Consider the following 27,683-nt stretch of genomic DNA (forward strand, 5'->3'; position numbering starts at 1 on the left):
AATTACCTTGTCATTGTATTCACAAGCATTCTGAAGTGGATATTAAAAAGATACTTGAGTTTCTGGATGACAAAATCTATGAAGTTTTTGGAGATCAGGTCCTCCAACAATCTGTCGAAATGACCATGGGTACCAACTGCGTCCCGTTATTAGCAGACCTATTTTTCTATTCATATGAAGCAGAATTTATTCTAAAACTTCTACATGAGAAGAGGATAAGATTTGCCGTGGCCTTCAACTCGACAATTGGATATATCGACGACGTATTATCAATTAACAATAGCTACTTCCATTGATATGTCGACTCGATATATCCCAGTAAATTTGAAATAAAAGATACCACAGAGTCTAACATATTTGTTTCATATTTCGATATCTTACTAGAAAGAAAAGTTGATAGTAACCTAGCAACAAAACTTTATGTTAAACGTGATGACAAATTCTTCTATCGCCAATGTCCCTTACTTATATAGCAAAATACCCTTATCACCTGTAAAAGGGGGTTTTATCTCCCAGTTGATTCGATATGCAAGAGCATGTTCCATGTTCGAACAATTTCTAAAATAAGGTAAGCTTTTGACAAACAAGATGATGAAAAAAAATAAATACGGGTTTTAATCTTAAATTTTAGACTAACAATATAATGAAAATCTCTTGTTTTTCAAACGTGCGGCCAGCGGCGGCGAATAAAATCGTTAAATAGAGAGATTCGCAGATTCTTTTTTTTTTCCAGAAATGGATTTCAGTTCGCTTACATACAGTGCTATATCGAAAACAGCGAAAAATTCTATGGAATATGTTATTGTTGAGACAGGCAAAAACTCGATTTTCTTCTTCATGGATTTGCTACTTTTTAGCAACTTAATTTCTTTACATTTGCTCAACCTAATTTTTTTTCTAACTTTATTTCTGGAATTATTTATGGACTTGTTTGCACTTTATAATCTGTTTCTTTAATACGGTCCGACTTTGTCATCACTGCCGTCCGATAATATTTTATTGAACTGGTAATTATTATCGAACTACAACAGGAAATTTTTTTAGACTGCAAGAATAAAGGCATGACGTCATAGCAATGTTTTAATGCGTATTATATGTAAATAAATGTGTTTTATATCATTACAGTGAGACAGCCATACAGTGTATATCGGAGTCAGTATTTGCTAGACTGTGTGATATAGCCGGAACTTCACAAATGGTTGCCATGACGAGGGATATGATGGAAATCAATGACATGTTGATGAATCAAAACACAAAAAGTCATTCGTATTTCGTGATGTTGAGTGAAGTAAAAGAGAATGATTCCGACTGCAAGGATCAGATGTAGACATTATGCTGTGGCCAAATAACCATCGTGTGATCTGGGTATTATCTCAGTCTCAGTATTACAACACACACAGACAAACACTGATCCTCTGTGACTGTTCTGATAGTCCACCAGGATTCACTTTGTTATATTTAATGTCATCAAGCACTCATGGATTAATCCGGAGAGCTTGTGTGAGAATAAATAAGAGAGATTATGTATCTGGTTCTAAATACAGACAGGTTTGGTGTTCTATTTCACCTGACTGCATTCAACATGGACCTTGTGTCACCTCAATTAGTTATACATGTGATCAGGCTTACTCTCTGAAGTGTGACTTTTGGCCCCTATCTGCCTCCTCATGGATAGACAGATGTCACACATGGCCTCAACCTCATGTTGTTGATGATATAGTACAAAATGGATGTCACTTTCTAGCAATTCGACATAAGCTAGGAATTCATGAAGACCATGAATGGAGAATTTCTTTTTCTCTGGCAGAACAAAAGCTTTTGTATGCAATGAACCACTGTCAAGCCTTAACTTATATCCTGCTCAAGTTGTTCTTAACAGAAATAATTAACAATGGACTAAGTGAAGATGATAAATCACTATGTTCCTATCACATGAAGACAGCAGTTTTCTGGGTGATTCAACAAAATGCAATACCTCACTGGTGTCCACAAAATCTCCTGGGGGGTTTCTGGGTCTGTCAGATTAGGTGATGATGATAAATTCCTGTGTTCCCATCAAACGAAGATAGCAGTTTTCTGGGAATCCAACAGAACACAATATCCCTGCTACACAATCCCTCCATTAGGTCATGTATTATAAAAGTTCTTCATAACCCCATACTCTCTATCTGTACAGATGAGTATACGCTGATTTCTGAGGCTAGATTTGATTTAAATATAATGGAGCAAATATACAGTACAGACATTCCATCCACACCAGTTCAACAAAGCAGTATGTGGTATCTTCATACAATAGAACAGATGATAGTTTCACCCCTCCTAACACAGTATCAAGTCCCGTTGCTACAGAAACATTCAGCTAATATCCTTCAGCAAACTGCTTTTGTATTACACATGGAAAGTTACACTCAAGGAAACAAAATGAGGTACAGAGCTGACAATATCTCCTGTTACATTATGAAAATAACAGCCAAATTTCGGTTATATTACTGACATGTGGTACATAGCCATGTATTATTATAAGACACTTAGATACATGGAAGCTTTATCTATTATAAAGATGATCAAGGTTAAGCTAGCACAGCCATATGTAATGTAATAGGTTCAATGTAGATGAAGAGATGTATACTGAGGCTGTAGGGGGACATTCCTGGTCTACAAAGATGAGACAGGCTGTAGCATGGGATATTACACTTGACAACAAAACTTCTTACATCCATGAATTGATACCAGAACAACAGTCTGCTTTACAGAACACTGTGCGTACATTATATATTCCATCCTTGGTAATGTTGTACATGCTAGAGATCTTGTGCTACAGACATATAGACACAACGAGAGCACAAACAGCTCTAGATGATCTACAGACCCTAGTTCACGCTGATCAAGCAGTACTTATAGATTCAGGTCTAGGAGATATACAGTACCAACCAGACCCAACCTGACACCTAAGAAGTCCCAGAAAGCAGTCCCCGGGACCGCTCTGGGACTGCTCTGGGACCGCTCTGGGACTACTGTGGGACTGCTCTGGGACTGCTGTGGGACTGCTCTAAAAAGCAGACCCAGCAGTCCCTGGGACTGCTTTCTGGGACTGCTTTGTTCACTCATGCATGAAAAAGGTTCTGAGTGACATGATAGCTCCGCCCCTTGTGTATTCTGAATTTGCAGGCTCCCTGTTGTTGTTTTGTTTACTTTCAGCAGAGAGGTGTTTAAGATAAAGAATTAAAAAAACCAAGGATTTCTTACAACATTTTAATAAGTAGAGATAGATATACATGTAATTACTAAATGTCTTCAGGGGCTGTAAATTTACACAATTGTAGTCTAGAATTAATTTTAAAAAATGAAAGTATACCGGTAGTTAAAAGGAAAGTCAGGAGATGACTTTTATCCCTTAAATTAAACTTTCATACAGGTGTTTGAAATATATATATATATATATATATATATATATATATATATATATATATATATATATATATATATATATATATATATATATATATATATATATATATATATATATATATATATATAGGCCTATTTAATTAATTAATAATAATTAAAACTTTAATACAGGTGTTTGAAAAAAAATATCTGGGCCTATTTAATTAATTAATGCTGTCAAGTTACGGTATGTACTCAAAGTTTGCATTAGCACTATTTAAAAAAAAACAAACAAACAAAAAACAAACTTGTCATTACAATAAGATATTCAGAGGGACGTATTGTACTGGATTTTTTTTTAAAATAAAAAAAGCCAAAACCATGCTAAAAAAGAGCATTCCATGCTATTTTTTACCGCCCTCAAATAAAACCTAATAATTCATTAAATGACAATGAAATAAAATTATTCTACCATTCTTCAGTCATTTAAACAATTATATTTGTGAACAATTATTGGGGGATTTATTTATGAATTTGTTTTTGATTTATAAACAAGTTATTAAAAGAGTAAATTTATAAACATTTTAAAATATTGGGAATTGTGACTTATTTCTTATTTGTTTTGTTTGTGTTTTCCTGGCCGATTAATAAAAAGCAATACAAATGTATAAAATGGTGTCAACACCTGAGGTTTCAATCGCCTTCGGGCATGATTAGCAGAAAGTCAGTACATGTTATTTGGGTATCAGTGTTACACATCACTGAACATGCTGGTCAACAATGACACTAACTTCAATCTATATACTGCAAAAAATCTTTGTTTCAATAAATGTGTATAAATTTATTTCGGGATTAATTAATTTTGAACATAATCTGAGGGTTCCATTCGCATTATTTACAGATGTACACTCAAACGTTTATATAATAAAAGTAATATGACAATTGTTTTCTGTTACATAGATAATCTAACGATAATTAAATTGGCAAGTCAGTGAAAATAATCATGACTGAAATATAATACTCAAAGAATTTTTCAAAAGCTCCAGCACTTCAGAAAACTGCATTCAGCGTATAGTATGGAAATCGGCCTTGCTCTATAATTATAAGGTCTATTTAAAGCTAGTTTTGATAGAAAATAAATAACTAAAGTTTAATTTTCTATAAAAAATAAATATATAAATATAGAAACCAATATCAATCACAGTAAATGAAGGAATTGATTTATTTTGGAGAAAAATTAATATACCACAAAACTGTGTTTAAATATTCATGTTATTAGTAGGTGTGAACGTCTTCTTTGTTCAATATTTATTATTTGTTTCTATACGCGAAGTGTGATTTTCTTAACAGTTCAAAAATGACTGTTGCATGAGAAAGTTGCACTGCTCAGAAAGAAATGGGTCATCAATTTCAACTGCCTTTTATAGTTACATTGTTTATTGGTAATCTCATTTCTGAGTAAGCTCCGAAAGCAGTTCCCGGGACTGCTCTGGGACTGCTTTGTGTCAGGTTGGGTCTGGTTGGTACTGTATCCTGGCAGATTTTGGGGATTTGTCAACACGTGACAGGTCACTTTCAGGATTCTTTAGACTCGTTCGAACAATCTCTTACACAAGAAAATGGAAATGAAATTTAAACAGCTACAGAAATGGGAATTGATACCTGGAATTCACCTGACTTCCTATAGAAGTTCACCTGATGGAATTTATAATCTATAAATCTACCGTCATCTCTATTTATGACTGACCTTCCGTATTGAAAAAAGAAGCTCCACATACGTCTACAGGGAATTGAGTTGTGATAAAATAATGAAAACTCGTCATTAAAGACACGGGAATACAATGATGAGCCCCCATATCCTCTAACAGAATCAGAGCAAGTGTAATCAGTAATATTACACTTCATTATTCAATAAATATCCCTCCTAAATAATAAACTTTTATCAAATTCCACCCAAATTTAAATTTTTGTATAATGTATATAATTAAAACATAATATGAGATGTACTTAGTATGTTTAAATAGTCAATAAAAATTATGATAGATGTGTCATAAATTTACTGTTTTTTTTTTTTTTTTTTTTTTTTTTTTTTTTTTTTTTTGCTCTGTTTTGTTTTGTTTTGTTTGTTTATTTGTTTTGTTTTGTCAATTTAGAATGAAACTTTTGTCATAGTCAAATTCAAACAAAGCAGGGTTTGCTCTTTTTTCTTATAAAAAGCTGGGGCAGATTTTCCTTTTGCATCATCAATTATTGTTATTTCGAATAACAACAACTCGTTTTATTGACGAACAGTAAAGCATTTTCTGCTCTTGACATCAAGTTGATTGGCATGGGATTTAGAATCTGTCTTATCCTAAGCCTCTTTGTTTCAAAAATATAACAATTTAAAAATGAATATTGATATTAAGTCACTGTGACTTTTAAATTGAAACTTTCTACAGCCTTAAGATGAACAAAACGACAAGATATGATGACCTTGCAATTCCTGGTGTTCATAATATTTTAGTCAAAGAATTTCGTTCCTGAGCTTTTGAGCAATTTTTTTCTTAATCTTTATTTTTAAAAAATCTGCATAATGTTTTAGTTCTTGCAATAAATTTGGATTCTACAATGCAGATTAAACTATATTCAAATAAAACCTCGTGATTAAATTCCATACCAAAAGTCATGATATATTTTGTTGCAAAAGGATTTTTAGAAGAAAATCTTAATCAAAATTACAATTATCAATTTTTCTCTTTTGAAATACATGTATTTACATTATTGAGTTTTTATTCCTATTTTTCCATGCAGCCTGCACACAGAGTTATTCTGTGTATTGAACTGTTTTATGCTGGTCCTAAATTATATATTAAATTAACTATCGCGAATTCTATCATCATATTTGACAAATATAGCTAATTTATCGTGAAAGTCTCGTAAAAATAGCCCCATTTTAAGCTTAAAATCAACACTTTATTAGTAGCATCTAAAAATTAATATCACAGACTTCCATTTTTAATTTTCTTTTCTGAATATTTAAGATAATTTTAACCATTCTGCTTAAATTCTGTAAAATTACATTACTTTCAAATGATTTTATTGCTTGTTAAATTTTTAATTCAAGAAAAATGACATTTTTGAGTGCAGAAAGGTCAAATAATTGACCAGGCAAAGTAATTTGAAACGTTTTTGTTGTCACAAATTTTTAATGTGTATATTCAAGATAAAATAAGACTGTGATTGTTCCCATAATTTATTTGAATAAAAAATATTGGAGGAAAAACTTTGAATAATTTATTTATGTGTTAGACGTTATTATAGTGCAAAAAGGTCATATTAAATGCTCCGTAGGGCCAAAACAAGCGCATGAACCATCATTTTTTGGTTTGATTTTAAATTAAGCTATGCCTTCAACTCGACATTTAGATATATCGACGACTTATTGTCAATTAACAATGGTTATTTCCATTCTTATGTCGATACTATGTATCCCGGTGGGCTTGAGATAAAAGATACCACAGAGTGTTTCACATCTGTTTCATATTTGGATATTTTACTTGAAAAATACGTTAATGGTAATCTAACAACCAAGCTTTATGATAAACATGATGACTTTATCTTTTCAATCGTCAATTTCCCTTACTTATGCAGCAATATACCTTCATCATCTGCATACAGGGTTTATATCTCTCAGTTGATTCGATACGCAAGAGCATGTTCTACGTATGTACAATTTGGGTGAATTAAAAAAAAAAGACCAAACACATATTTATCAACCCACACTAAAAATACAGGCAATGAAAATAGATTTCTATGTCTCAACATATGTCTTTAGATAGTGTCTAAATACCTGCCAAGTATCTCATTGATATCTCAATTAACAAAAAAGTTATGCCCAAAAATGATGCTAAAATTGTCAGGAGTGCAACACCTTTTTGTGACATTTTGAAATTTCAATATTTTTTGGAGATCTGTGAAATAAAAAATAATGCTTCATGTTGAAAATAAAGACTTTCCTGATAATATTCAAAGTATTGAGCTTTAAATGTGGACTGTCATAACTTTTGTTTAATCAGGTTGTGGTCATGGCTGATGTTTAAAAAAAATGTTATACCATGTCAGGAGTGCAACAGAAAAAATGTAGTGTTGCCAAAAAAACATCAATTGTAAAATTCTGATAGAAAATTAAGACAAAAAAGAATTTTGGAAGTGTAAAATAATAACTAATATACATTTTAGAACTTAAAAATTTTATATAAATCACAAGCAGCATTAATGAGAGTCAAGTATATGTGCATACCCAAAAATGTCAGGAGTGCAACATTTGATGTTTTGCTCCCAAGCATAAAAAACTATTATCATTATATGATTTTCTGATTTTTATTTTGGTAAATAAAGACACAAAGAACATTTTTACCAAATAGATTTATCAATTACAGGATTTGTCTGTGCTTCAGATCCATATTTCTATGGTCAGGAGTGCAACACATTTTTTTAAAGATTCAAGTTGTGTGACGAAAAGACTTCTATTCATGCTTAGAAGTATTCATTAATTAATAATGATCTTTTTGTCTAATTTAATGCTAAATTATTGACAGTTTTATTATTAAAATCCTTCCTTTTTCAATTTTATCAATTCAGATGTGTTTTTATCTTTTTGTGATTATTTTAATGAACGTTAAAAATAAACATACTAAAACATTGTCATAAAATTCAAGTAATTCCTCCTCAACTTCACTAAAACAACAGAACAAGTTCTTATGTAATTTTCACTTCACAATTCTACTTTAAAGGCCCCAATACTTTTGGTCAGAAGTGCAACAAATATGTTAGAATTATAAATCATCCAATAAGAATGAAAATAAAGAAAAAATGATGAGTAGAATTTTTCTGGTGGGTTACTGTGTTTGTCTTCTAAAGGAAAATATGCTTTAAAATATATTTTATCTTCTAAATATACATTTAAGCTAGTTTTTTGGCATAAAATAGGGTATAATTCCAGATAAAATGCAAATTTTAAATACTTTCATCTGTTTTAATTATGAAGTATTGGACTATAAGTATTGCACAATTTCATTACCACTTGATGTTGCCAACACTTTATCAATTTCTGTGTTCTATGGTTTTAATTTTAAACTTTACTGCAGTCAGGAGTGCAACAAAACTGCTTCATAATTACCGATGCTTTTTAACTATCTTTACTAAAAATGAAGTTGAAAAAAATGCTTGATACTATTTGATGTTCAAAACACTATGTCTATCAACAAATTACAGAAATTTTACAGTCCATTCAGGGAATAGTTTTCATCATTTCACATATATTTTAAATACAATTTATATATATTACACTTTGCAAATAATCATGTCTTAAGGTCTTCAAAATATGAAAAACCTGCTGTAAACGATGAAAAATATCAACACGACAAATTGATTTAAAAAGTAAGAATGGGTTATTGTGTGTTATAATTTTCAAAACAACGTTGAATAAAATACATATCAGATGTCAGGAGTGCAACACAATAATGTAACATAGGGTCACTTTAATATCTAGTATTTTTTTAAGAGAACTCGTATATAACAATTCTTTTTTGGCTTAGATTTAAAGAATTGACTTGAACTGACAAAAAAGTGAAATTTGGGGAATTTTATTGCTACATATTTTTTTCATATTAAAACTTTTCAACCCAGAATTGAAAAAATAATGTAAAATAACAATCAAAAAGCCAATTTTTTGTCACATGTACAAGAGAAGATACTCATTCAAGGTCTAGATTTAATCATTTATACCCCTTTTACCATTTTGAAGCATAAAAAACTAAAATTTCTTGTGATTATGTATTTCAGAAAGTCTTTTAAGGTGTAATGATATTTTCTTTTTTCAAAAGAAATTTTACTAATAAAAATTTTGAAACTTTTTAATCCAATTTTCTATTCTATTGCCACTTCAGGATTTTAAACTAAAATGTATATGCAATATGATGATATAAGTGAAAAATATGTTAGAAGTAGTTGAATTTTGCCAAAAAAATTCAGTTTGGTGGTCATTTTTTTTTAATTCACCCATTTCTAAAACGAGGTAAATTATTAACAAACAAGTTCATGAAACAAGAATATCAGAAGTCTCAGAAGTTCATGAAACAAGAATATCAGAAGTCTCGTTTAAAGTTATCATTTCGTAAGTTTTCTGGTCGATACAATTGTAACGGGTATTCCCGGCAATAATGGAAAACACACTCAGTTGTAACTTTTAAATCATTCGTTTATTAAGGTGACATGTCCAGTTGATGATAGATAAATGGATAATGGATGATATAAAAAATGGGTTAATGGAAATGTCAGGAACTGTCTTAGGTCTTCAGAAACAAATTTTAAATCAGCAGCTTGAACTATATGAATATCTTACACCATGAAATCTTTAGCTAAATCTGAATAAAACTCAGTGCCCCACAAAGACCAAACTTTCAATCAATGAAATCTATCCATTTCAAAATCTGACCAATAGATGTGTGTGTGGTCATGTAAATGTATATGTACAGGTGTGAATCTAAAGGGGTGTATAGCTATGTCACTAAATGCCCATGTTAGTAAAGAATGAACAGAATGAAACTTTAATAGAAAACTTATCATTTTTAACTTATTTAATAGTTTATTTAATTTATATTTAATATTTATTTTAAAAAATCATTTCAACTTTTATTATTTAAAAAAAAGTACCTCTACTACACAATGACCTTGTCAGCAAATACAATTTATCATTGAGTCAAATGCTGACTGACGTTTTTCATACTAGTTGTGGCTTGGGGTAAAAAGCTGAATGGAGTGGAGAGGAGTGGAGTCATGGAGTGGAGTCTGTATCATAACAGTACAGACAGTTTGAGAACAAAACAATTTCTTTTGCATACAATCTCTCCCCTGTAATGTCATTTTGGCTTTGTGTAACATGAATAAACAAGAAACAAAAGAAATCTGTGCAGCCAAAAAACTATTGACCTTTAAATGTCAAGGTGAAAAAGAGAATCACCCAGAAATGTTTTTTAAAACAAAGACTAGGTAATACATTAACAACATCTAAACTAAGCTCACATATATGACCCTGCTCGCCTATCCAAAACAGACAAATCTAGTAAGAGGTGTTGACAGCTTTATAATATTAAACAGATAGAGGGTAAACAACTGCACTGCAGAACTGATGACAACAATTGAATTACAAGGGCACTTTTTTTGGTTTTAATTACATGTACTATTAAAGTGCAAGCTACCCTCTTTGTTGATATTTGAAGGTTACTATTTCTTCTCCTAATTTGATGTGTATTAATTTAACAAACACGTGTATCTCCCTTTTTCTGGTTAAATAAGGGAAAAAGTTACAGAATCTAGGTGTATAGCCTACATGTATTTGTCAATTAGAAGTCTATCAAAGTTAAATGCCCAGGATTAATTATAAGACATAAAAAGGAAAATATTTATCGAAATATACTCAACAACTCGGTTTTTTTTTTGGTAAGTACACATTGTATTTTAAACAATGATGCATTATTTACTCTTAAAGTTTTTACCTTAATTTTGTTTCTTGGGTAGGGGGCTGTGTTATAAATTTCACCAATATTTGAACAAAGAAAAAGCTTATTTTTATTGATTTGATTCAAAACAGAAATTATATATATGATAAGTAATATAAAAATATTTTTTAAAAATATTACTGGTATTACATGTACATTCTTTCTGTCGAGTTATTGCTTTCTTTGTACTTTGCATTTCAATGTCTATCAACAAGTACTTGTATCACTGATACAGCTGTTTGATATAAAGAATGGTGAAGACTTTTTGATAGAATTAATTTAACTGGAGTATGGGAACTTTAAAAGAATGTCGATCCCCATAATGATGTGCTGAAATATATTTGGTTCCTCATTTTTTTTTTTATGAAAACGACTCAAACAAGATGCTGTCAACATGATTCTTTTAATGAAATAACATGGTTTGCTACGATGGACAAAATTTTCAATTTTTTTCTTTTATATCATTACATTAATTTTTTTTTAATTTTGTTTTTGATGTTGCTGAGGCTGCAAATATTTTCCTTAGTGGGTACATTATATACCTTATTACTAGTATTATCCCCCCGCAACGGAGTTGGAGGGGATATAGTAACATGCTTTTGTGTGTGTGTGTGTGTGTGTTAGTTTAGAATGGTGTTAAAGGGAAGTGACGTAAATTGCATCGGGACTGATGTAAAATGCTGTCTTGATTTAAAGATAAACTGCGAGGGAATGCTCCGCTTTGCGGTACCCTTGATTAACTTAAGTTTTATTTTCAAAAAATCCATACAACATTTACATTTTTGTTTTACAAAACTTATGAGTTACGACTAAGACCAAACACTTTAGATGATGTTATTTCTCATTTTGTGTAACTTTATCCCTTATCTCCCTTTTTGATGTGGGGGCAGGGGTGGTATCGGTAAATTGCAGGAAACACTACAGAAGCTTAGATCAGGACAAACAGTCCATCACTAAATACACCTTTCCATAAACAACGAGAAGAATTTTGGATTAGAAAGCTAGGGACAGCCTTTCCCTATGGATGTAATGACAATGTCGATAGTGTTGGAAATCTTTCCAGTCCACAGTGTAGCAATGTAAATGTGATGGGACTTTTTAACCATACACAGAGACGTAAGCGTAGTCATGGGCATCGGTCTTACAATAAACCTTTAATACACGATATCTCTTTTGATTAATTACTACCTTATGTAAATCAACAGTTGGGTCTACATCATATTCGCACCAAACTTTACTCTGTCCCTTTGAAACTTTTAAATAGTCTTCTTGAAAAGGTCAAGGAAAGTCCATTTTTTGATTCCTCGACACCAGAATATAGGCTCGGATCTGTGATTATGGATATTGCAAATCATAGGCTTTTTAAACCCCCGCAGCTAAAATAATCCGTTTTTTCCTTAAACTTCAATATGCCAACAAAGGAATTGACGCGGTTAATATAAGTAATATTCTTAATCACAAAAGGGTCCAGTCTTGTATTCCACCATATTTCAAGTTAAAGACTACACCTTGTATTTCCTACAAATATACATCGACTATTGCTTCCAAATTTTTTAATTACAAGAAAACTTTACAGTGCCTGGATATCGAATACCTGAAACATAATCCTCCATCGTGTTCATGTTCTTCTTCGCCCTATAACTATAGTCCTGCTGGACACGTTATTACTGGTGACGTTAATATAGTTAATAATGAGGACCTTAGATCACTAATTTTAAAAGGTCTTAAATTTAGGGAACAGCGATCCTTCAACTGGAGTCGGAATTTCATAAATATTATGGATTCTGTAGAGGACTACGCCAGGCGATGGGCCAGACATGAAAAAGAAGACCTTGACACTTTGTCAGAATGGATTAAATGGATCAGATGTATGTTAAAATCACGCATTAAAAGATTGAGGAGCAATATGAGAACCATCTATCCTTCTGTATTCAATAATCCAGAAGTGAAAAAAGAATTAGATAGATTACATGATCAGTACGTACTGGTCCCTGCTGACAAAGCAGGTAACAACATTGTCTTTGTTTGTAAGGCTCATTATATTAAATGTATTTTAGAGGATTTAATTCTACAAGTGGTAATCCAACTTATACTCGTAGTTCCCTTTCTAAGGAAGAAATTCTTCAAAATCATATGTCAGTTTTGAATATTTTTAATATTCCAAACAACCAAAATGAATTTGAATTACCATATTTATATTGGATTCCGAAACTTCATAAAAATCCTTACAAACAAAGATACATAGCGGGTTCCAGTAAATGTTCAACCAAGCCTCTTTCTTTACTCCTCACTAAGATATTAACAGTGGTGAAGGAGAAACTTCAAGAGTACTGTGCAACAATATATTCGAGAAGTGGTGTAAATCAGATGTGGATACTTAAAAATTCCAAGGAACTTTTGGAAAATTTGAAATCGCAAGATTTTACCAAAATCAACAGCTTAAAAACTTATGACTTTTCTACTTTATACACAACCAATCCCCACGATAAATTAAAGTCCAGGCTTTTTGATATAATTGACAGCTGCTTTTTCAATAAAAATGGAACTCGTAAATATACTTACCTTGTCATTGGTCATTTGCAAAATTATTTTGTTAAAAAACATTCTGATTGTACACACAAGTACTCTGAAGTTGACATTAAAAAGATGCTTGAGTTTCTGATTGACAATATCTATGTGGTTTTTGGAGACCAGGTCTTCCAACAATCTATTGGAATTCCCATAGGTACCAATTGCGCCCCGTTATTAGCAGACCTTTTTTTGTATTCATATGAAGCAGAATTTGTCCAAAATCTTGTACGTGAAAAGAAGAAAACACTTGCTGTGGCCTTCAACTCGACATTTAGATATATCGACGATGCATTGTCAATTAACAATGGCTATTTTCATTCTTATGTCGATACGATATATCCCGGTGAGCTTGAGATAAAAGATACAACAAGAGTCCGACACATCTGTTTCATATTTGGATATTTTACTTGAAAAATACGTTAATGGTAATCTAACAAAGAAGCTTTATGATAAACGTGATGATTTTAACTTTTCAATCGTCAACTTCCCTTACTTATGCAGCAATATACCTTCATCACCTGCGTACGGGGTATATATCTCTCAGTTGATTCGATACGCAAGAGCATGCTCTTCGTATGAACAATTTCTTAAACGAGGTAAATTATTGACAAACAAGTTTATGAAACAAGAATATCAGCTGTCTCGTTTAAAGTCATCATTTCGTAAGTTCTATGGTCGATACAATGACCTTGTCAGCAAATACAATTTATCATTGAGTCAAATGCTGACTGACGTTTTTCATACTTATTGTTAGGCCATTATTTACACACTGAATTGTCGACGGATTTTTCCGTTATTTCCCGATCATGACAAGGAGCACATGGCGGGTGTGACCGGTCGGCAGGGGATGCTCACTCCTCCATGGCACCTGATCCCACCTCTGATGTTTAGAGGTCCGTGTTTGCTTTGCTCCTATTTTGTATTGTTTAATGGACTTTTGAGCTTGAATACTGTTCGTTATCTCCATATATTTCATGTAGAGTCATGGCAGTTGAAATTTTTAAAAAATTATTCTTGTCACTGAACACAATTCCCCCTCCTTTCCTCTCTTATTTCTGTATGCCCCAGCTATAGCTGATGTCTGTGATCACTGATTAGGCTCTTGGAAACTTCCTGATTTCAGAATAAATATGTTACAATTAGTCAGAAACTAGTTCATGTTGTATGAAGCATATTGACAATGAAGCAAATGAATGAGTAAATGAAAAAAATCATGACCTTCAAATGTCAACTCATCAGTGGGAAAAGCTTTTTGTTTTGGGTAACAGAGACTAAGTGACCCATATCCACTCCCATCCCAACAGGCGAGAAGTCTTGACAGATTTAATTACTGCACTAGAAATACTTACTCAGTTACAAATTTGCTTTAAAATGAAGTGAACTAAATATAACTGGTTTTTTACAGCTGGGCGTAGTTTACAATTTGGAATCTATATAAGAATTACAGTAAAAAATATAATCAGACATTGAATACACAATAATTTTTTCAAGTTCGACAGTACCGGGTCACATACATGTACTTGTAATCAGGGACCTATATACTATAGGTCCCTGTTGTAACCTAATAAAAATTTCACCATTATTCAGGAATGTTCTGGGTTATACTTTTAACAGCAAACATGGGCTGTAGTGAAAAAAGCATTTAACAAGGGCACCGCAAAGCAGAGCATCCCCTCGCAAAGAGCATATCTATAAATCAAGACAGCATTCGACATCTCTACTAAAGCAAATTACACAAGGACAAACTTACAAACACACTAGAACACACACAAGCGAGTTACTATATCCCCTCCAACTCCGTTGCGAGGGGATAATAGCTGATAAGACAGATAATTGAGACCTGATTCTTCAATGGACGATAAAATCTCTGGATATTTCAAACCATGGGCATTTTTTTATGAAACTTCTAAGACATTCTTTGAAATAGGGCAAATAATGTTTATAAGATTTTTTTTTGGTCTGTTTCACAAAAGAACTTATGACTAAGACCAAAATATAATTTTGAGATTAACTTTCTTTTTAACATTGATTTGAAAATGATTTTAATCCTTTTAAAATTATTTTAGATAGATATTTTTATACAAGCAATTTTTAACAGAGTCATTGATTTTGCAAGATTATATTATCATCTAAAGTGTTTGGTCTTAGTAATAAGTTCTTTTGTAAAACATGCTCTTAGTAAATGTTGCAGGATTTTTGAAAATAAAACTTATAGGTACCATATATACCCACTAAGGTAAATATTGGCAGCCTCAGCAACATCAAAAACAAAATAAAATAAATTTAATTGAATGATATTAAAAAAATAAACATTTTGTCCGTTGTAGCAAACCATGTAACTTATTTTAATAACTGAATGAAGTTGACAGCATCTTGCTTGAGTCGTCTTTATAAAACAATATTAATGAGTATATAACCAAATATATTTCAGCACATCATTATGGGGGTTGACATTCTTTTAAAGTTCTCATCCTTCAATTATATTAATTATATTAATTCTGTCAAAAAGTCTTCATTTTTGTTTACAACAAACAGCTGCATTAGTGATGCTTGTACTGAATGATAGACTGCATGTGAAACATTGATCAGCAAAGTACAAAGAAAGCAATAACTCAACTAGTTACGTATTTCTAATCATATATATATAATTTCTGTTCTGAGTCACATTTATAAAATAAAAAGATTTTCTTTGTTCAAATATTGGTGAAACTAATTACAGGTAAGAATTAAAACTGCCCCCTCCCCAAGAAACAAAGGTAAAATCATTTAAAATGCACAATGTGTACTTCAATGTGTACTTCAAAATATTAAAAATAACTACATGAGCTGTTGAGTTTATTTCCATAAATATTTCCTTTTGATATCTTATACTAGTAATTAATCCTTGACATTTAACTTTGATAGACCCAATTGACAAATACATGTAGGCTATACACCTAGATTCTGTAGCATTTCCCCCAATTTAACCAGAAAAAGGTATATGTGTATGTTAATATCAACAAATCAAGAGGAATGATATTCAGAAAAAAAAATTGTGACCTTCAAATATCAACAAAGAGGGTTGAATGCACTTCAAAAGTAAAACCTAAAAATAAAGGTAATTATGTGCCTTTATAATTCAATTGTTGTCATCAGTTCTGCAGTGCAGTTGTTTACCCTCTATCTGTTTGATATTATAAAGCTGTCAACACCTCTTACTAGGTTTGTCTGTTTTGGATAGGTGAGCTGGGTCATATATCTGAGCTTAGTTTAGATGTTGTTAATGTATTACCTAGTCTTTGTTTTAAGAAAGAATTTCTGTTTGAAATTTAAAGGTCAATAGTTTTTTGGCTGCACAGATTTCTTTTGTTCCTTGTATTATTGGTGTTACGCAAAGCCAAAATGACATTGCAGGGGAGAGATTGTATGCAAAAGAAATTGTTTTGTTCTCAAACTGACTGTACTGTTATGATACAGACTCCACTCCATGACTCCACTCCACTCCACTCCACTCAGCTTTTTACCCCAAGCCACTAGTTGTTAGGCCATTATTCACAAACTGAATTGTCATGTAATGTCATGTCCTTTGGATAGCAGGACCCAACCTTCTTAAAAGAATTCTATAATACTCTTTTAAACTTCGCTTGTGGGGAATATTATAAGTCGTAATATTTAGAATTAAGGTGGATTTCTGTGAGTACTTTTTGATTCATCCCGAAGTGCATCAACTGATGAGGCCAAATGAAGGTTTGATGTTTTGAAGCCTCTTAGTATCTAAAATGTTGAGCTCATATATTTCGAAATGGAATAGCACAGGCACTTATTTCGTATATGGGGCAATCCCTACTTATTCTTACCAAAAGGTACCTAATTCAATTTCAGGCACCCCCACTTCAAACTCGTATTTTGTTAATATATCAATCATTAACCTACATAAAATTGACATCGTTTGCTTCGAGAGAGTCAAATAGCTTACTGCAAGCACTTCTAGACATAGACTAAACTTACAAAGGACTACGATGTATTTGTAAGTTTAGTCTATGTCTAGAAGTGCTTGCAGTAAGCTATTCATTATTTTTACTGCTTAATTAAACTTTTCCGAACACAAAATATGTAACAAGTAATATGTTTTCAAAAATTAAACTATCTTTATTTTTCCAGGAATGAAGACTAAAGGCAGGCAACATGCAGACTATACAAACTAGAAAAAAATTCTAACACACCACCTGTTATTCTCGTTTGTTAATTGAACATTTTACTAATCGGCACTAGAATATCTAATATGCCATCATTTCCAATACAGTGGATTTGACAAATGTCTTGTGGTTTCATGACAAGACCCTCAAATGACCTTGTCCCAAAACCAATTTCCTGACGTGCACTGCGTTTTTAGTCAGATATGAAGTTGGTTACAACAGCAGCAGTGTCCCAGTCTCCAGAGCCTTAACTTTGTGTCTATACCCAGCCCAACAAACTCCAGGTTGCCCCAGATTTGTTAAAAAATATTGAAATTGTCATATAATGACAACTTAATGCCGTGGTTATCTGTAGAAAATATTTTTATGTTTGTTAATCTAATTGAATCAATTTTTCACTAGAAGTAAGAATTATCTTTAAATTGATTTTATTTTTACAAATTACTTCAAATGAACACCCTGCAGACACAATACTTATTGCTTTAGCGCTTTTCTACGGTCAACGCTGCATTCGGTGCATTTCTTTTCACAGTTATTATTCATACAAACATAATATTACAAAGAAAAACACAAATTTATTCCTCCAAAAAATGTGAGCACGATTTTCAATTTTTCTATGAAATGGTTACACATCGGTCACCCAGGAGGATACACTGATATAGGGGAGAATGTACTCATTGGTCACCAAGGAGGATACACTGATATAGGGGAGAATGTACTCATCGATCACCAAGGAGGATACACTGATATAGGGGAGAATGTACTCATCGGAGAAATTACATGTGACAAGGCCATTGTCCATAGATTTTTTTGAAATGTCTATACATGTTCATAATGGTAATATCTGTGTTTTCTTTTTCTATAATCATCCAGTCATTTTATACTAAATTAAAGCTACAACAGAAGAAATCCTTATCCGAGATTCCTCCGACTCTAACCCCCGCTTCAATATTTTGACATGTGTAATCATCCAATCACTTCATTCTGAACTTATTCTACTGCACAACCAACCTTAATCAGCACTGGTTTCTACAATCATCCAGTTACTATACTTAACTGAACTTAAACCACTGCAGGGTCAAACCTAGCCAAAACCGGCTTCTATAATCACCCAGTCACTTCACACCTAATTACAGCTACTGAAGAACTACACAGCACAATTGAGGCTACAAAAAGGGGGCGGAGCCTAATTTGTACGGGAAATATTAACTATGACATCATACAAAACCATTAATTCTTAAAAATACCACAGAATGAAATCATTTGCTATTTTAAACTGTAGGAGACCATCAAACTACATCAAAACATATTATAACATGCTGTTTTATCTTTAGTTAAATCCCACATAGGCATAAATAAGTCAATGATCGCGATGCACTTGCAGATGTGACGTCATTTCGTAAAACTTGACGCAGATTGTATGCAGTGAGGGGCGGATCAGCAATGTTTTTACAACGAAAATGTATTTCAAAATTAAATAAAATATTATTTGCATATATTTAAGAGGCAGTTAACTTGGTTGCAATGTCTTCTTTATGATTCTATTAATATATTTTCCGTACATTTCCTATTTAAGTGATACTGTCGTATATTCGTATATAAGTACATCGGAGAGTAATGTAAGGGTCTTAATAAATCGATCTAGTGCAAGGGCATACACTCAATGGATCATAGTAAGCTTTTACAAATAAACTCTAGAGGTATTAATGTATCTGAAAAGTGCTGCGATCCTGGTGAAATCTTGAAAATGAATTAACTGTATCTATATTTAATGCCGTTGACCAGCAAAAAATACAGCATGCGGTCATACAAAAATGATTTTAACAATGAAATAGCAGAATCTATATAGGATCGCAGCACTTTTCAGAAACTACAATGCGTGTTGAAAATATTTATAAACTAAACTCAGAATTTTAACTTGGTTATGCCATTGCACTAGTGTTGTTTATAGGTGACCTCAATACTGCAAGTATATGTGCTATAATCACGTGATTACCGCATCACGTGACAAGTCTAAATATAAAATCTTATCGTCCACAATATGTCGTTATTAACCATAATTACATTTGTCCGATATAAAAAAAGTACTATAAAGAATCGCCATCCTGATTAAGAATATATTTTTTAATCACAAAAATTGCCTATATTTCCATTGGACACCTTAACTGTACTGCGTAGTTTTAGAACACCACCTTCTATAATCATTCAGTCACTTCATACTGACATAGTGCTTCTACAAAACCAGCCCTAGTCAACACTGGACTTTATAAACATCCAGTCCATCCATCCGATACAATGCTCCTAAAAAACCAGTTCAATTTAACATTGGCATCTTTAGTCATCCAGTCACTTCATCTTAAACTTATGCTACTGCAGAAACAACTATAGCCAATACTAGCTTCTAGAAACATCTAGTCACTTTACACTTAATAACAGCTACTGCAGAACCATCCTTAGCCAACACCGGATTCTATAAACATCCAGTCTCTTTATCCTTAACTAATACTACTGCAGACCCAACCCTAGACAACATTGGCCTCTATAGACATCAAGTCTCTTTATCCTTAAAGATGCTTAGACACAGATTTGAAGTTCATATTTATTCAAATTTTCTGAATGATTTTATGACTTTTATATTGATATAATATTTCATACGAAAATTTGATAAAAATCTTATTTTATCTGGAAGTTATTGAAACTTCGAATTTTTGGACGCGTTTGGTAGACACATCCTTGCACATTCACAAATTTTAACTTTATCCTTATTACTTTAGAAAAGTAGCAATTTTGTTGTTTATTAATGAAAAAGATTAAAACTATAATGCAGAAATTTCAGAGTAGAAATGTAGACAACAAAATCATCTCGCCAGTATTGTCAGTCCGTGCTCAGTGGTGTGTGCAGAGTTTAACAATTGAAGACACCCGGTGAAACGTAAACATTAACAACAACAGAGCTCGTGCCCTGTTTACAAAAACAGTTTACGTTTCACGGGTGTATTCAACTTGTTAAACTCTGTACACAATTACACAACACTGACAATATTTAAGTGAGTTGGTTTTGCTTTCGCACATTTTTACTCTGAATTTTCTGGATTATAAATGTAATATTATTCATTAATACACAACAAAATTGCTACTTTTCTTAAGTACTAAGGATAAAGTTAAAAATTGTGAAAGTGCAAGGATGTGTTAATCAAACGCCTCCCGAAATTCGTAGTTTCAATAATTGCCAGATTTAATAAGTTTTTAATTTTATTTTCGTGTGAAATGCCATAGCAACATATAAGTTGTGATATTATACAGAAAAATTGAGAAAATATAAACTTCAAATCTGTGTCTAAGCACCTTTAACTAATACTACAGCAGATCCAACCCTAGACAACACGGGCTTCTATAAACATTCAGTCTATTTATCCTAAACTAATGCTTCTGAACCAACAAGCCAACAACATTGTAAACATCTTCGATTCCTTTTTTTCTCTATCCAAACAATCATTTATGATTAAGAAGATAACAAGTATTTATTGTGTTTATTGATAGGTATAGTATTTTTTTTCAATATTTAAAATGGTCAAATTAGTGATGATATAATAGGAGTGTACAAAGGAATATAATGAGGATAATTATCACAGTCTGTTTCAGACTACGTTTATTGTCACACACACACACACACACACACAAGGTACAATCGAGTATGGAATGTTTTAAGATGAGTGTGTAACATCTTAAAGCTCAAGGCAATGTAACATCAATGTAATTTTCTATGGTAATAAAAGATCTAAATTTTAGATAGAATATCTCAATTTCAGTCCTAGAACATCCTATGGTAATAGTTCGTTAGTTTAATCTGAATTTACAATATATTTTACAATATATTTCATTCTTACAATAAATGTATTTCTACATTATGACTCCATGAAACATTAGCACCCATCGTGTTTTCCAGTGGGTGTTTTTGCTTTGTGCAGATTTTTGTTAAAACTCAAAATAATACTACACTTAAACTCAAGCTACATTCCATGAAAAACCTTTATAAAACAAATAAGTCTAAGTTTTAGAACTGATATTAGGTTGTCATCTTAATTTGCTTTTAAAAAAGATTCAGGCAGGAGTATTTTTAAAATCATTTAATCAATGATAAATCAGATAAGATACAATTTTGGCAATTTTTTATGACACCGTTTGTTATATTCTGCCAAAGAAAAATATAGTAGATCATTAAAAGTACAATGTCTGTTTTGTGTAACATGTTTGTATGAAATATGGAGATAACGAACAGTATTCAAGCTCAAAAGTCCATTCAAACAATACAAATCGGGAGCAGAGGAAACACGGACCTCCAAAAACATCAGAGGTGGGATCAGGTGCCATGGAGGAGTGAGCATTCCCTGCCGGCCTGTCACACCCGCCGTATCCTCCTTATCATGATCGGGAAAAACCGGAAAAATCCCTAAACAATTCAGTGTGTACATAATGGCCTAACAATTAGCATGAAAAACGTCAGTCACCATTTGACTTTACAATAGATTGTATTTGATGACATGGTCAATGTATCGACAATAGAATTTGCAAAATGATCACTTCAAAGGAGATTGTTGATATTCTTGTTTTATCAACTTGTTTGTCAATAGCTTGCCTCGTTTTAGAAATTGTTCGTAGGTAGAGCATGCTCTTGCGGATCGAATCAACTGAGAGATATACACCCCGTATGCAGGTGATAAAGGTATATTGTTACATAAGTATGCTCTACGTATGTACAATTTCTAAAACGAAATAAATTATTGACAAACAAGTTTATGAAACAAGAATATCAGCAGTCTCGTTTAAAGTCATCATTTCGTAAGTTCTATGGTCGATACAATGACCTTGTCAGTAAATACAATTTATCATTGAGTCAAATGCTGACTGACGTTTTTCATACTCATTGTTAGGCCATTATTTACACACTGAATTGTCGACGGATTTCTCCGTTATTTTCCGATCATGACAAGGAGCACACGGCGGGTGTGACCGGTCGGCAGGGGATGCTCACTCCTCCATGACACCTGATCCCACCTCTGATGTTTTGGAGGTCCGTGTTTGCTCTGCTCCTATTTTGTATTGTTTAATGGACTTTTGAGCTTGAATACTGTTCGTTATCACCATATATTTCTTTTTTTTTTCGTTTTTTTTATATTAACAATTTTTAAATTTCTGTTTTGTTTTGTTTGGGTTTTTTTTTTTTTTTGTTTTTGTTTTTTTTTTTTTTGTTTTTTTTTTTTTTTTTTTTTTTTTGTTTTTTGTTTTTTTGTTTTTTTTTTGTTGTTTTTTTTTTTGTTTTTTGTTTTTTGTTTTTTTTTTTTGGTAATCTATTTAATGTCAATCGTAGCTTGAGTTATTGAGTTAAACCACGTGTTCGAAGTAAAATGTAAACATATAGGTGTCAGGTAAACATTGCTATTCATTCAATGATTGGTCAATTGTTGGTGGTAAGATCCTATCTGTGCGCATTAATAACAATAGCCATATAAGGTAAACAAAGGTTTGTCATATACATTTTTTCCACTAGCGTATCGGGCGATTTTGGAAAAATCAATACTACTAAGGCCCAATTTTCGCCGTATATTATCACAAAAGCGAAGATTAATTAAGTAGATTGTGCTTTTTTTAAATCCCACCCATTTCTGTTTAAAATCTTGAAAATCTTTCAGAAAGATCTGGAAACACATTTTTAAAGTTTATGTTTTCAAAAGAAACAGATAATAGCAATTTCCTGTTTGCTGCCAAATTTATTCATAAAACCGGTTCTACTTTATAACCTTTGAATGGATCAACCTACACCACGTGCCTTGAATTTGAATAACAATAACATTAAGTTCATGGACGTAGCATCGTTTTTGAAAGTGGGGAGGGGGGGGGGGGTCAGAAAAAAATTCAACTTACCTAAAAAAACTTGACAAGCAAAAAAAAAGGGAAATCGTCCAAACTCGAAAATCCTATTTCGAGGCTGGTGTGGGGTGGTTGGGGGTTGGGGGTTGGGGGGGGTGTAGGTTCCAACTTCTTTCAGTACCAAACTTTATACATACACTACTACACTACCCATATTTGACTATACTGTAACAAAAAGTGGAGGGGAGGGGGCAACCACATTTTCATGAACATTTTCAATAGTAAAAAGTTATGTTTGGAAAAAAGGGGGGCAGGCCACCTTGTCCCCCCCCCCTTGATGCTACGTGCCTGAAGTAGGGGTGAATTAGTGCCCATCGGAATTCCAACCGTGTGTTGAAAGACCTGTCTCCGAAGACTGCATAAACGTTTTCAATAGGGAACTCCAGCATCCCTTTAATATCAACTTAGAATACTAATACTTGTGATCGAGTAGAATAGATAGTGATTTTTAACAAAGAAATTTTGTTATTGACCAATCACAAGATAGGAAAATTTTCAACTCCCATTTTTATTGAAGAAGCAGTTGTCAATGATATCAAAAAGCCTTGTTTTAAATTTATCATGAGAATGGTTATCATATGATTTACACTACTGCTAGAATATGCTGTAGAACAGTACGTCTAAAGCAGTTAATATTTTTTGTAAGGAGTAAGGATGGGGGCTTATTATAAACATTTAGATACTTGTCTACTTTTGTGATATGTACTGCAGTATACTTATTAAACAATTGCTGTTACCGTTGCTGTTTTAGTTCATAGAATGAATTTTATATAACCATAGGGGGTTTAGTAAAAAAGTATAATGATCTCATGGATAGACAGGATGCTTTCAGCGTTTAAATCATTAACACCCAAATTTAATAGCATTCACTATCTATCAATGGAATATGGAGATGACGAACACTATTCAAGCCAAGAAGTCCATTGAAACAAAACAAATCGGGAACAGAGCAAACACGCGACTTCTAAATACATAGAGGTGGGATTAGGTGACACGGAGAATTAAGCATTCCTGCTGATCGAACACATCCGCTGGGTGTACATTGCCATGATCAATCCTTCGATCTATCCCACCACAGGTGTGGTGTTTTGCTACTCTTACATTTATACTGTTTTTACAAAAATATTCAATAAAATAACGCATCAATCTTATTTTTTATTAATTATAAGATGATAACAAACATCTGATTATTTGTCCTTTTTGCACTCTAATTTTTATACTGAAATTCATTTTTTTTCAGTCCAAACAAAACGAAGCAAGTAGAAAGGCACACATATATAATGTCTATTGAGTAGGGAAAATAACGAACAACAATCATGTTCCAGATGTTCAGTCAATTAATATATATATGTATATAGTGCATGTTGCCAAAGAATGACGGAATCATGGTGCCTTAAAGAAAACAATTTCAGGGTCTGTATTTTCATTTATGTAGCAGTTTGTATTTTGTTAAATGGTTCTTGTCTGAATGATTGGTGGTATGAGTTTAGAGCAGCCTGGAGGTTCCCTGTCACCTGTTGACACATCCCCAGAATCTGCCAGGATGTCTCTGGAAGGTAAAGGTATAAGCTGCCCCAGACCATAGGTAACTAGAGTCTGTAGATCATCCGGAACTGTTTGTACTCTCATTGTGTCTACATGTCTGTAGCACAGGATCTCTAGTATGTATAAAAGTATATAGGATGGAGTATATAAGACATCTTGGTATATTGTTCTCTAGACTATAATTTCTATTGAGTAGTGAAGATAACAAACAACAATAGTGCTCACCTGTTCTGTCAAGCAATATATATACAGGTACATATTGTGCATGTGAACAGCGCAAATCAATGACGGAATCAGGTGTCATGACATAATGAATTCCTTGTATTCTCAGTCTTGCAGCTGTTTGTATTTTGTTGATTGGTTCTTGACTGAGAGATTGTTTGTATGAGTATAGGGCAGCATGGGGGTTCCCCATCACATGTTGACAGATCCCCAGAATCTGCCAGGATATATCTCTGTACAGTAAAGATACAAGCTTTCCCTGATCATCATGAACTAGGGTCTGTAGTTCACCTAGAGCTGTTTGAGCTCTCATTGTGTCTACATGTCTGTAGCACAAGATCTCTAGCATGTATAACAGTATAAAGGGAGGGACATATAATTCAGGCCCCTTGTTATCTAGAGCGGACTCTTATTCTGGTATCAATTCACTGAGGTTATGGATTTCATTGTCAAGTATGATATTCCGTGCTACAGTCTTTGTAGACCAAGACTGTCCCCCTACAGCCTCAGTATACATCCTTCTATCTTCATTACCGTTATATGTCACATATGGCTTTGCTAACTTGAACCTTGTTCATCCCTATAATAGATAAAGCTTCCATGTATCTAAGTGTCTAGTAATAATACATGGCTATGTACAGCATGTCAGTAATACAACCAAACTTGGCTGCTAATTTCAGCATGTGACTGGAGATTTTGTCAGCTCTATACCCCAGTTTTTTTTTTATGTGTGTAAGTTTCCCAGTGTACTATAAAAGCTGTTTTCTGAAGGACAGAAGCTGTAAGCTTCTGTAGCATAATGGCTTGATACTGTGTCAGCAAGGGTAAATCTATCATCTGTTTTATGGTGTTCAAATTGCTCATACAGTTTTGAAGGTTTAATGAGGATAGTGAATCACAGACGTTTATTTCATGAAATAGGAGTACGTCAAACTCAGCCTCAGAAATCAGAGTGTGTTCATCTGTACAGATGGAGAGTCTGGGGTTATGAAATATATTTATATTATGAGACCTAATAGAGGGAATGTGTAGCAGGAATGCTATACCCTTCTCGAATAACCCATACAGTCTAATAAATAGTTGATGTTGTGCTTCGCCATGAATTTTACTCAGAAACATGTTGTTTTCTGGAATGAAAAAATTTGGACAGACCCCCTCATACACCAATTAGGATGAGATTAAAACAGACCCAGAAACCCTCCAGGAGATTTTGTTGACATCAGTGAGGCATTGTATTTTGTTGAATTACCCAGAAAACTGCTGTCTTCATGTGATAGGAATTCAGTAGTTTCTCATCATCATCTAGTTCATTGTTAATTATTTCCGTTAAAAACAATTTAAGCAAACCATAAGTTAAGAACTGACTGTGGTTTATTGCAAACACAAGTTTTTGCTCTGCTTGAGAGAAAGAAATTCTCCATTCAAGGTCTTCATAATTTCCTAGCTTATGTCCAATCGCTACAAAGTGACATCCATTCTCTACTATGTCATCAACAACATGAGGGTGGGGCCATGAGTGACATCTGTTTATCCACGAAGAGGCAGATATAGGCCAAAAGTCACAAACAAAAGAGTGGGCATGGTCATAATTTATTGGTCCAAGAGTTCCGCTGGCGCAGGGTCCATTTAGAGTGGAATCTGGAACTACTTCTGTGCGCATAATCTCTCTGTACCTAGAGCTAGATACATAATTCATTATAACACAAGCTCTCGGAATGTCCACGTTTGGTGTCAGTAAAAATAACAAAGTGTATCCTGGTGGACTATCGGAACAGTCACAGAGGATCAGTGTTTGTCTGTGTGTATTGTAATACTGAGACTGAGATAATTCCCAGATCACACGGTGATTATTCTGCCAGAACATAACGTCTACATCTGATCCTTCAAGTCTGAATCCTTCTCTACGACTTCCATTTTCCATCTTTCTCGTATTACTTTTTGTTGCTTGACTATGAATCATTTCACTGATGTCCACCAAATCTCTCCTCATGGCCACCTGTTGTGAGGTCCCCAATGTACTACACAGTCCCATGAACACTGACTTTGATATGTGTTGTATGGCTGTCTCACTAGTGGTGATAAAGGCAAATTCAATATATCTCATAGATTGTCACTTTTGTTGATCATTTATCACAATTGATACTTTTATTTATATTGTACCAAAATATTTTCTATAAATCCACTCTTTATTTAAAGATTGCTTACATGTATTATTTCCTCTAAACTTATCATTAATTTTTAAAGGTATATGATTTGAAGAAATAAAATAATAAGGTTAGTTTGTATAATATGTATACAGTGTCAAAATAGTCAA

General features: G+C 32.9%; 1 protein-coding gene and 1 pseudogene across 1 annotated transcript; one reads left to right on the forward strand and one right to left on the reverse strand.

Annotated features, from left to right (window-relative positions):
• The first annotated feature begins 1,332 nt into the window (after window positions 1-1,332).
• LOC133174902 (uncharacterized) lies at window positions 1,333-17,015 on the forward strand. The gene is made up of 4 exons (XM_061309999.1): window positions 1,333-2,017; window positions 2,177-2,426; window positions 2,603-2,891; window positions 16,956-17,015. Exons 1-4 carry the CDS (start codon window positions 1,333-1,335, stop codon window positions 17,013-17,015), a joined length of 1,284 nt encoding a protein of 427 aa, XP_061165983.1.
• Window positions 17,016-25,051: 8,036 nt separating this feature from the next.
• LOC133174903 (uncharacterized) lies at window positions 25,052-27,473 on the reverse strand (annotated as a pseudogene).
• Between the last annotated feature and the right edge of the window lie 210 nt (window positions 27,474-27,683).

The sequence above is a fragment of the Saccostrea echinata genome, unplaced genomic scaffold, assembly GCF_033153115.1.
Source record: "Saccostrea echinata isolate AGI-Se365-2 ecotype Australia unplaced genomic scaffold, CSIRO_AGI_Sech_v1 ptg000060l, whole genome shotgun sequence".
Classification (NCBI taxonomy): domain Eukaryota; kingdom Metazoa; phylum Mollusca; class Bivalvia; order Ostreida; family Ostreidae; genus Saccostrea; species Saccostrea echinata.